Source organism: Pan paniscus, chromosome 19 (assembly GCF_029289425.2).
Source record: "Pan paniscus chromosome 19, NHGRI_mPanPan1-v2.0_pri, whole genome shotgun sequence".
Taxonomy (NCBI): Eukaryota; Metazoa; Chordata; class Mammalia; order Primates; family Hominidae; genus Pan; species Pan paniscus.
The window spans coordinates 17,525,984-17,538,896 of NC_073268.2; the positions used below are offsets into that span (position 1 = coordinate 17,525,984).

At 39.5% G+C, this 12,913-nt stretch overlaps 1 protein-coding gene across 3 annotated transcripts in view; it reads right to left on the reverse strand.

Moving 5' to 3' along the window:
* NPEPPS (aminopeptidase puromycin sensitive) overlaps window positions 1-12,913 on the reverse strand; it is an 89,958-nt gene that overhangs the window by 46,395 nt on the left and 30,650 nt on the right. For all 3 annotated transcript variants that reach the window (XM_055100915.2, XM_034941546.3, XM_055100916.2), the window contains one exon: window positions 8,471-8,548. In XM_055100915.2, the coding sequence (XP_054956890.1) occupies window positions 8,471-8,548 (78 nt within the window). The remainder of the gene's footprint in view (window positions 1-8,470; window positions 8,549-12,913) is intronic.

Genomic DNA, 12,913 nt, shown 5'->3' on the forward strand with positions numbered 1-12,913 from the left:
GGGATTACAGGCATGAGCCACTGTGCCCGGCCCCTCTGACATTCTTTTGAATGATCTCAAAGTCAAATCTTCATCTTATAAAATTGAATTTGCTTTTGGAAAGGACCAAAGTTATGGGAAGTGCGAGTCTACAGAATAAGTGAATGACAAACTACAAACTGTCTCTAGCCTGATGCCTCAAACTGGTTCTGAAAGTAATTTAAGTGAAAATTTCAGACCTTTAGAGCAAAGTCACCACTAATGAAAGTGCTATATTCTTAATCATTCTGAGAAAAAACCAACTCAACTGAAGCTTAATTGAAGACATTTGTGATGTTTATTTTTAAAAAATCAGATATTTGTAAATATCTAAAGAGGACAATGAATACTTTTTTCTTTAAAGAGAATGACAGGTTACTGGGACAGTATATATGAATATAGTAAAATAATTGATAATTCTAAATGATACTAAAAAATTAAACTATAAAGCAAAATTTAAATTAAAAATTTTTAATTTCTATTTTCTTTAGAAATTCACTTAATTTTTTTAAAAAAGCAAATGTATTCACATTAATAAAGTTTGCAAAGAACGTCTAACAGATTATAAAAACCTACTACCTTTAATGGAAACTGTATGATGGAATTTTATGTTACAATTCCATAAGTGGAATTGCCCAGTCTGTTTCACTAAGTCAATCAACTGTTAAGATGTTTTTTAAATATAATTCATATTTCATGGTAAATCTACTTGCATTTTTTCCTAGTTGGAACAAAAGTGGTTTTAAAACTCATAACTAAATAAGAAAGACTGCTTACACTTTTACTCGGTTTTAAATCTCCAAGGCCATCAAACCATAACAAGATATTGACAGTGACCACTTCCAAAAAGTGGCATACTAAACAAAATACAAAGTATTGGAAAGAGTTATTACCTGAAATTCAAACAAAACACAAGTTAAAGTATTTAAAAATCATTAATAAGTTTAATTAGTGTCACATTATATGATACCAATTACAAAGTATTTACTTACTATTCATATAGTAGAATTTTAGGGCAAGTAGGAGAAAAAATGACTTTTTAATAAATTTCATTTATCAAATTTACACCATATTAATGAACGGATTGCCAAATTGTCTAATTTTATGCCTATCAACACACATAATTTACACCACTTCCTCAAATTAGATACCTTATTTCATATCCAATGTATGAAATATTTATGTTTGGGGTTGTAAACCTTTTGAAACATACATCAAGCTCGTTTATAAAGTAAACAACTGAAAAATTGGGACTTCCATCAAAAACCTTAAATGTTTAAAGCTTAGGAGAGTATAACAATTGTAAAACCTGGAGTAAATCTTGAAATACTTTAATAATAAGAAATTTAATGAGCCTACTAAATGCTATAAAAATAAAGAGATTTATACAAAAAGGGAATAAAGGTTGTTGCCTTTGTGTCACCACTTCTTTTTTTCTTTGGAAAATGGAGTCTCAGTCTGTCACCCAGGCTAAAGTGCAGTGGTGCAATCTCGGCTCACTGCAACCTTTGGCTCCTGGGTTCAAGCAATTCTCCTGCCTCAGCCTCCTGATTAGCTGGAACTACAGGCGTGCGCCACCAGGCCTGACTAATTTTTGTTTTTAGTAGAAACAGGGTTTCGCCATGTGTCACCACTTTTTATTATCTTGTTTTTGACTCTTCAAAATGCTGACAACTACCAGTGTTTCTCCATATAAGTGCCACCCTCAGGACCCTCAGCCACTAATTCTAAGGTTGTTAGACCTTACAATAATTATGGTAATTTAATCACTATCCCAGAATGGTGCCAATTTCAGAAAAGTAGGTTTTACTTAGCTGTATAATAGCTTGCATTACTGTTAAATTTGATGAGGCTAAACACAAAGATTATTAATGTCCTCCTAAGATAAGCTCAGTATTTGCTTCATTATCAGATAGATCACTTGTGCAATCTGTCTTGAAAAAGATTAACTTCATTCTTAAAGCAAACCTTGGGAAAATGTGAAAGCCAATGATTTCAAACAGATATTCAATAATTCAATATTGTCGGCTGGGCGTGGTGGCTCACACCTGTAATTCCAGCACTTTGGGAGGCCGAGGTGGGCGGATCACGAGGTCAGGAGATCAAGACCATCCTGGCTAACACAGTGAAACCCCATCTCTACTAAAAATACAAAAACAAAATTAGCTGGGCGTGGTGGCGGGCACCTGTAGTCCCAGCTACTCGGGAGGCTGAGACAGGAGAATGGCATGAACCCAGGAGGCAGAGCTTGCAGTGAGCTGAGATCGCGCCACTGCACTCCAGCCTGGACGACAGAGCGAGACTCCATCTCAAAAAATAATAATAATAATAATAATAATTCAATATTGTCACACCTGCAAGATAATTTTTCTGTTCTAATATTTATATCAGTTGTTATATTAGCTCAAAATTGTTATATTGGCCAAAAATATCAAAAATTATGTTAAATCATACTATACTAATGGTCATAACCTTCTCTAACTTGTTTGTTATTATTTGAAATAGCTTCACCATTTAGCATGTCTGCTGTAAACAGACCTTACCAAGAATGATACATCTCTTATATACTAATAATAAATGGCCTCCAATATTTACAGTTAAGGGGAAAAGAAGAAAGGTGCAGAACATTATGTATGGCATGGTGATTTCTGTGTTCTTAAAAAGTATATACATAAATGCTTACAAAAGCAGGGTATAGCTTTGAAAGGAAAATTTCATTTCATTCTGTTGAGGAATGGAGCTGAGAAAGAAGACAGGGTAGACTGGCAAACAAAATTTTATTGCATAGCATTTGAATTTCAAATTATGTAAATGTACTATGTTTTTGAAATATTTGATTTGAAAAATAAAGATAGCACAATGTGGTGGTTAAAAGTGCAGACTTTTCAGTTAAACTGCTTGGGTTTAAATCCCAGCTATGTTACTTACTAGCTATGTTACCTTGGACAAATTATTTAAGTTAATGAAATCATTTTTCTGCCTTAGTTTATCTACAAAATAGAAGTAACAGAATCTGGCTGGCGTAGTGGCTCATGCCTGTAATCTCAACATTTGGGAGGATGGCAAGATCCTCTCTCTGAGGTAGGAGGATCACCTGAGGCCAGGCATTTGAGACCAACCTAGGCAACATAACGAGACCCTGTCTCTACAAAAAAATTTAAAAATTAACCAGATGCAGTGTCATGTGTAGGCAGTCCTAGCTACATGGGAGGCTGAAGTGGGAGAATCACTTAAACCCAGGAGTTTGAGGATGCAGTGAGCCGTGACTGCACCACTATACTCCAGCCTGGGTGACAGAGAGACTTTGTCACAAAACAAATCTACCTCAAAAGGTTGTTGAAAGGATTAAATAAATTAATATTTTTGAGGCACTTAAAACAGTACTTGGCACAGATTATGTCGTGTGTGTGTGTGTAATACATATCTTCTATCATGTTAGAAGTTTCTGTCTACTCTTCCCTGGTGAATTCTAGCAAATAAACTGATTCCTTTTGATAAATATAGAATGTTTAACTTTTTAAATTTAATGAAAAATGGTTACCATATTTCCTAATGCTGAACAACAATTCAATCTACGCTTTTATTTTCTATACTGGCTAGGTTTATATATCTTTTGGGACTATTTTTAAATATCAGTTTTTTAATATTTCTGCCCCTCACTTCACTTATTTCATTTGTTTCTGCTCTTAAAACTTTCTTCTACTTTCTCCAAATTACCTTTTGTTTTTATGAGTTTAATGCTTAGCTAATTAATTTTCAGTCTTTCTTCTTAACTAAATATCCTCTCTAATATTTTATCTGCATATGAAACACATTTATCCCTAATGTTTCATATGTGGTAATTTCATTATTCAGTTCTAAATATTTTCTAATTTCCATAACAAGTCTTCTTTGACTCAATTATTCAGAGGTATAATTTTTCCAAATATATAAAAAGGGATTTTTTTCATTTCTCTTTTTCTATTGACTTCTAATTTTTTCACAGTGTAAACACAGAATATATAGTCTGTAATGATATAGATTTAAAACTCTAAAATTTTTTAAATTTCTATCAAAGTAATAGTTCATAGTTTAAAATACGTAAGCTCCAGGCCCTGCTCAACACTAGGCCCTACTCCCCACACCCTGCCCCTAGAAGCAATCAATTTCAAACTCTGTGACTTCTAAATGTCTTGCTTACACAGCTATTTTTTCTTTTCCTTTCTTTGAGACAGTCTTGCTCTGTCGCCCAGGCGCGAGGGCAGTGGTACAATCATGGCTCACTGCAGCCTTCAATTCCTGGGCAAGCAATCCTCCCACCTCAGCCTCCCAAAGTGTTGGGATTACAGGCATGAGCCACGACCACGGCCTATTTCTTCATTTTTCAACTTTAGACATTTTCTCTTCACTGTAGAAAGTCATGCTTTAGCTAATCCATCCCCCACTCCAATATCTTTTACAAAGAATCGAATTTTCTATGACCTTGCAAATCTGAAAATATTTTTACTCCGAAATTCAAAGTTGGGTTAAGCATGCAATCTTAGGTTGAAAATCAGATTCACTTTGTATTTTGAATGAACAGCTTCATTAGAGTCTAAGTTTCCACTGTTCCTAATGGTAAGTCTAGGACTATTCTGATTCCTAAATTTTAAAGGTAGTATGCTACCTGCCTTCCCTCCTATTGCCCCCATCCCAGACAGGAACTTTCTGGGAGTTTTACTTTATCGCAAAAGTTCTAAAATTTCAGTCAGTGTGGCAATTTTTACATTTTTTAAGCTAGTCTCTCTCAGTGGTGTACCTTTGCAAACTGAAGGCTCCTGCTCTATCAGTTCAAGGAAATGTTCCTGTCTTTTTGAAAGTTTCTCTTCTGGCCGGGCACAGTGGCACACGCCTGTAATCCTAGCACTTTGAGAGGCCGAAGTGGGCAGATCACCTAAGGTCTGGAGTTCGAGACCAGCCTGGCCAACATGGTGAAACCCCAACTCTACTAAAAATACAAAAATCAGCTGGGCATGGTGGTATGTGCCTGTGATCTCAGCTACCCAGGAGGCTGAGGCAGGAGAATCACTGGAACCCACGAGGTGGAGGCTGTGGTGAGCCGAGATCGCACCACTGCACTCCAGCCTGGGTGACAGAGCAAGATTCTGTTGCAAAAATGAAAATTAAAAAATCCTCTTCCCATTTTCTCTGCTTTCTGTTTTACTAGATGGATGTTGGTTCTGCTGGACTGGTTCTCAAATCTATTTTTCTGTTTTCTATCTGTTTTTTCTACTGCTTAGAAGTTTCCTCAACTTCATCTTTAACACTTTTACTGGGTTTTTTATACCTATCATAATTTCCAAGTTTTCCTGCTGTAATTCTTCCTATCTGATGGCATTCTGTCCTGTCCTTGTTTAATGAACGCAATGCTTTCTCTTAACCCTCTAAGGATAGTAATTAGCTTTGGGTTTGTTTTTTTTTTTTTTTAAACTTTCTTTAGATTTGTCTTTGCTTTTTCCAACTTCCTTTATTTCTATTATACTTATAATTTTGCTTTTTGCCCTATCTTTCATTAGAAACTTTTTGCAAATGTCTGTTAAATGCTACCCCAGTGACTTTGGGCTTGGTCATGCTACTTGCTTTGGTCAATGAAATGTGAGTAGACATCAAGTATACCACCATCATACAGAAATTTTATTTTTTATTTTATTTTTTATAGAGACAGGGTCTCACTACATTGCCTAGGCTGGTCTCGAACTCCTGGGCTCAAGCAATCCTCCTGCCTCAGCCTCCAAAAATGCTGGGATTACAGGTGTGAGTCACCACGCCTGGCCATGCAGAAGTTTTAAATGTGTCTTTGTGTTCTAGCTTTCTCCCCATCCCTGAGCCTCTGCCCTCTGCCATGCATGATACAGAGAGTGGCTGCTCGCTCACTACTAGTCCTGGAAAGACAGTTGGGACCCAAGTGGAGCCAGTAGAGTTGGTGATATGGCTGCATATGATCAGCACTCCTCATGGCCCATGTGTAAAAAAGAAAGAAATCTCAGTGGTTACAAGCCACTGAGATTTGTGATCCTATTTGTGGGTTAAATTATATACATAAATTTATATATACATAGGAATATTTCTAGACAGATTCACCAGACAATGGAAGTAGAAGAAATCAGCGAAAGAATCTCCTTCCTTTTCAAATTATATTCTTCAATAGCTTTTAATACATGTTCATGGCAAAGCATTTTTTTTGTTTTGTTTTGTTTTGTTTTTTGGGACGGAGTCTCACTCTGTCGCCCAGGCCGGAGTGCAGTGGTGCGATCTCGGCTCACTGCAAGCTCCACCTCCCGGGTTCACGCCATTTTCCTGCCTCAGCCTCCCGAGTAGCTGGGACTACAGGCACCTGCCACCATTCCCAGCTAATTTTTTGTATTTTTAGTAGAGACAGGGTTTCACCGTGTTAGTCAGGATGGTCTCGATCTCCTGACCTCGTGATCCACCCGCCTTGACCTCTCAAAGTGCTGGGATTACAGGTGTGAGCCACCACGCCCGGCCCATTTATTTTTATAATAATTACACATAAAGGGCCTCCAAGAGCACTGAAATAAAAGACTAAACATCTCCAATTTAAATTTTTTCTAAAAATAATTTTGTATTAATTCAATAGATTCTCGGTAGGAAAATTGTGAAAATCAGACAAAAGATATAAATAAGAATAAAAATCACCAATTATGTCAACACCCAGACATAACCCAGACATAATTATCATTTTATTTGTGCCATTTAGAGACATGATTCACCACCTTAAATATGTAATTTTATATTCTGCTTTTCAATTTTACATTATAATAAGCACTTTACAGGGTTAAGAATTCACAAACCTCACTTTTAATTGCTAAGTATATTTCACTATATAGATATATCATTCCTGGCTTGATCATTTCCTTAGTGTTGAATAAATATATTAATTATAATTTTTTACTACCATAAGTAATATCTCAGACACTTCTGGGCATAAAGTATTTTCTGTATTTATGACTTTTCCTTGGGATATATTCCTATTAGCAGAATTGCTGGGTCAAAGGACATGAACATATTTAGGCTCTTGATATACTGCCAGAATGCTTTTCAAAAAAATTACATGGATTTATACTCCCCCCAGCGATATCAAGGCAGCCATATCATTGGGAATTTTTAAAATTTCAGCTCACATGAGAAGCAAAAATTTCTCATTACTAGGAGGCTCAATATCTTTTCACATGTTTATTAGTCATTTACATTTTCTTCCTTTTGAATTATCTGTTCCTTTTCATTTGTTCATTCATCAAAGTCTTAGTACTTCACCAATTGATTTGTATATAATTTCTTCCACATATACTAAGCTCAGAAAGTCTATTTCTTTGTGCTTTTATACCTAACAATAGTAACATATCAACGTATCTTTCTTTCTGTGCCCTCAATAACACAATACCTATTTGATCTCTGGTTGTATATCAAAATCATCTGTGACCATTCACTTCAGGGATTTGGATTCAATTAATAGAAGATGGAGCTAGGTAAAGGTATTTTGTTTGTTTGTTTTAGACAGAGTCCCACTCTATCACCCAGGCTGGAGTGCAGTGGCACGATCTCGGTTCACTGCAACCTCCACTTCCTGGCTTCTGGCGATTTTCTTGCCTCAGCCTTCTGAGTAGCTGAGATTATAGGGATAAGCCACCACACTGGGTAATTTTTGTGTTTTTTGGTAGAGATGGGGTTTTGCCATGTTGGCCAGGCTGGTCCCTAACTCCTGGCTTCAAGTGATCAGCCCGCCTTGGCCTCCCAAAGCGCTAGGATTGCAGGTGTGAGCCACCATGCCCGGCCTAGGTAAAGGTATTTTTAAAAAGGTAAAACTGGAAAACAATACATTACATTCTAGGATAGAATGATCTTTAGTTTTTGTCCTGTTTTTCTTGGCTTGTTTGTTTAAAGAGAATATAGAGTGACAGGAGGTGGAAACCCTGCTTTTCGTAGCCCAACTTCCGCAGAAGGAAATGCTGGTGGCCCAAAAGTTGCAACAAACCTCTTTAAAAAGCTCTTAATACGGCTGGGCGGGGTGGCTCCTGCCTGTAATCCTACCACTTTGGGAGGCCAGGGTGGGCAGATCGCTTGAGATCAGGAGTTCAAGACCAGCCTGGCCAACATGGCGAAACCTCGTCTCTACTAAAAATACAAAAAAATTAGCCGGTGTGGTGGTAGGCACCTGTAATCCCAGCTACTTGGGAGGCCGAGGCAGGAGAATCGCTTGAACCTGGAAGGTGGAGGTTGTAGTGAGCCAAGATCACGCCACTACTCTCCAGCCTGGGCAAGAGTAAGACTCCGTCTCAAAGGAAAAAAAAAAAAGCTCTTAATACTTAATCTGCTAATAACAACGAGGGAAAAAATGGCATACAATAAATTTCTCTGGAGGAAGTCAGATGTCACTATATTCATCACGAGATTTTACAAAAGCTATGTCTCTTACCTGTTTGCAGAGTACTAGGGAAAGACAAGGTGACTTTTTCATCTTCATTCTGATAGTTAAATCCTGTAGCATGTATTTCTGGAATGAGAAAAAAAATTACTTCACAATTCTGACTGGACTGACAAGACGAAATCAAGACTGCAACATTTTCAAGAGCAAAATCTCTACAAAAACTAAATATTCTTAATTTGGTGAATTAAGTTCCTATTAGCAAGACCAGCCTGACCAACACGGAGAAACCCCGTCTCTACTAAAAATACAAAACTAGCCGGCTGTGGTGGTGCATGCCTGTAATCTCAGCTACTTGGTAGGCTAAGGCAGGAGAATCGCTTGAACCCAGGAGGCGGAGGTTGCAGTGAGCCAAGATCACATCATTGCACTCCAGCCTAAACAACAACAGAGAAACTCTGTCTCAAAAAAAAAATATTTGTTGTTACATGAAAACAGGTATGCAAATTGAATTTCCCTCAAAACAAACAAACCAAAAAAAGTGTGGGCTGCAGCTAAAAGCAGTACATTTTTAGGATTAAAATTTATATTTAAATGAATATACTAGAAAGAAGGACTAAAAAGTAATAAGCCAAACATCCATCTCAAGACTTCTGTTTGTTTTTTTTTAAGGGTAGTCAAGTGAAGCAGTGGGAGTGAAGAAGGAATAAAGAAATCTGTTCTGGCTATGATTGATGAGTTATAAACACCACTGCACTGGGACCAGCCTAAAGAAGTTTTTTTAAATCTGCAAAGTAGACCGGGCACGGTAGCGGTGGCTCACACCTGTAATCCCAGCACTTTGGGAGGCCAAGGCGAACCGATCACTTGAGGTCAGGAGTTTGAGACCAGCCTGACCAACATGGTAAAACTCTGCCTCTACTAAAAATACAAAAATTAGCTGGGTGTGGTGGCACATGCCTTTAATCCTAGCTATCAGGAGGCTGAGGCATAAGAATCACTTGAAACCAGAAGGCAGGGATTGCAGTGAGCCAAGATCAGTCACTGCACTCCAGCCTGGGTGACAGAGTGAGACTCCGTCTCAAAAATAAAAAAAAAACCTTGCAAAGTAAACCCAAAGGAAGCAGAAGTTAATAAGGAAATAATAGTCAACTGAGGTCTACAAAGCAATGGTTAGTTCTTTGAGAAAAAAAGCAAGAAAACTGAAAAAGATCTGGGATCAAGAAAAAAGTAAAACAGGCTGGGTGCAGTGGCTCATGCCTGTAATCCCAGCACTTTGGGAGACCACGGCAGGTGGATCACAAGGTCAGGAGTTCGAGACCAGCCTGGCCAACGTGGGGAAACCCCATCTCTACTAAAAATACAAAAATTAGCCGGGCGTGGTGGCCTGCGTCTGTAGTCCCAGCTACTTGGGAGGCAGAGGCAAGAGAATTGCTTGAGCCGCCCTGTCCCGGAGGGAGGCGGGGGGCAGCCCCCACCCGGCCAGCCGCCCCGTCCGGGAGGTGGGGGCGCCTCTGCCCGGCCACCCCTTCTGGGAAGTGAGGAGCCCCTCTGCCCGGCCCCCACCCCATCTGGGAGGTGTACCCAACAGCTCATTGAGAGCGGCCATGATGACGATGGCGGTTTTGTCGAATAGAAAAGGGGGAAATGTGGGGAAAAGATAAAGAAATCAGATTGTTGCTGTGTCTGTGTAGAAAGAAGTAGACATAGGAGACTCCATTTTGTTCTGTACTAAGAAAAATTCTTCTGCCTTGGGATGCTGTTGATCTATGACCTTACCCCCAACCCGGTGCTCTCTGAAACATGTGCTGTGTCCACTCAGGGTTAAATGGATCAAGGGTGGTGCAAGATGTGCTTTGTTAAACAGATGCTTGAAGGCAGCATGCTCGTTAAGAGTCATCACCACTCCCTAATCTCAAGTACCCAGGGACACAAACACTGCAAAAAAAAAAGGCCGCAGGGTCCTCTGCCTAGGAAAACCAGAGACCTTTGTTCACTTGTTTATCTGCTGACCTTCCCTCCTCTATTGTCCTATGACCCTGCCAAATCCCCCTCTGCGAGAAACACCCAAGAATGATGAATTAAAAAAAAAAAAAAAAAAGAATTGCTTGAACCCGGGAGGCAGAGGTTGTAGTGAGCCGAGGTCGCGCCAGCACAAGACTCCATTTCAAAAAAAAAAAAAAAGTAAAACAGAAGGCACAAATAAATAAAATGAGCCCTGACTACTACCTAACTTCCCTTCTAATTCTATTAACTTGAAACTATAGCAGAGCTTCCCTAACTGTGGCAGATCCAAACATGGATTACAGGTTTATCAAGATAATAATTCCCTTGGCCCTTGGACCAGCCTGGTAGGCCTAGAGCAATGAAAGATCTCTGATACCCTCCAGTTGTGAGCCTCCTCTTCCTTATGTACCAGGAAAACATCAGTTTCTACTAATGCCTTGAAAAAAAGTAAGGAAGCATTGATTTGGAGAACAACTAACTCTTCCAGCTTCACACTTAAGAACAGCATACATGGCCGGGCGCGGTGGCTTGTGCCTGTAATCCCAGCACTGCGGGAGGCTGAGGCAGGCGGATCACCTGTGGTCGGAGGTTCGAGACCAGCCTGACCAACATGGATAAACTCCATCTCTACTAAAAATACAAAATTAGCCGGGTGTGGTGGTGCATGCCTGTAATCCCAGCTACTCAGGAGGCTGAGGCAGGAGAATCACTTGAACCCGGGAGGCTGAGGTTACGGCGAGCCAAAATCATGCCATTGCACTCCAGCCTGGGCAATAAGAGCGAAACTCCATCTCAAAAAAAAAAAAAAAAAAGAACAGCATACACTACAATGTTACTAACATTACGCAATCAGTGTTTTCTCTATATTTAATGCAAAACTACATAATTTACGGCAGTTTTTTATGCTCTCCATTTTCTTAATATTTAAAATACCGTAAAGAATCTTTACAATTAGTAAGTATCTTGATGGTAGTCCTCAAAGGGAAGTAAAATACAAGTTAAAGCTGGTAACAAAATAATCTCAAATACAAAATAATTTTGTTACCCATAAAGTTAATAGGATAGAGCACATGAAGAAATGCAGACCTGACAAGTCCCCCCTTATCTGCAGTTTCACTTTCCACAGTTTCAATTGCCTAGAGTCAACTACAGTCTGAAAATATTAAATGGAAAATTCCAGAAACAAACAATTCATAAGTTTTAAACTGTACTGTTCTGAATAGTGTGATGAAATCTTGTACCCTCCCATTCCATTCTGCCCAGAACATGAATCATCCCTTTCTCCGACCTATCCATGCTGTATATATATGCCACCCAGCCCATTAGTCACCTAGTAGCCATCTCAGTTATCAGATTGACTGTCAATGTATCACAAGGCTTCTGTTTAAGCAACCTTTATTGTACTTAATAATGGCCTCAAAGCACAAGAGTAGTGATGCTAGCAGTTTGGAAATGTCAAAGAAGAAGGGTGAGTATAATACAATAAGATACTATAAGAGAGGCTGGGCACAGTGGCTCATGCCTGTAATCCTGGCACTTTGGGAGGCTGAGGCAGGAGGATCGCTTGAAGCCAGGAGTTCAAGACCAACTTCAGCAATAAAGCCAGACCTGACTCACAAAAAATTTTTACAAATTTGCTGGGTGTTGGTGCATACCTATAGTCCTAGCTAACTGGGAGGCTGAAGCAGGAGGATCACTTGAGCCCAGCAGTTTGAGGCTGCAGTGAGATATGATGGCACCACTGCACTCCAACCTGGGCAACAGAGACTCTGCCTCTAAAAATAAATAAATGAAATAAATTTTTTTAAAAAGAAGATATTGGCTGGGCGCGGTGGCTCATGCCTGTAATCCCAACACTTTACGAGGCTGAGGGGGTAAGATCACCTGAGGTCAGGAGTTTGAGACCAGCCTGATCAACATGGAGAAACCCTGTCCCTACTAAAAATACAAAATTAGCCAGGCGTGGTGGCGCATGCCTGTAATCCCAGCTACTTGGGAGGCTGAGGCAGGAGACTTGCTTAAACCCAGGAGGCAGCGGTTGCAGTGAGCCGAGATCACACCATCGCACTCCAGCCTGGGCAACAAGAGTGAAACTCCATCTCAAAAAAAAAAAAAAAGATATTGTGGCTCACACCTGTAATCCCAGCAATTTGGGAGGCCGAGGCGGGCAGATCACGAGGTCAGAAGATGGAGACCATCCTGGCTAACACGATGAAACCCCGTCTCTACTAAAAACACAAAAAATTAGCCGGGTGTGGTGGCATGCGCCTGTAGTCCCAGCTACTCAGGAGGCTAGGGCAGGAGAATCGCTTGAACCTGGGAGGCAGAGGTTGCAGTGAGCTGAGATCGCACCATTGCACTCCAGCCTGGGCGACAGAGCAACGTCTCAAAAAAAAAAAAAAGAGAGAGACGCACACAACATTCATGTAACTTTTATTACAGTATATTGTTATAATGGTTCTATTTTTTATTAGCTTTTGTTAATTT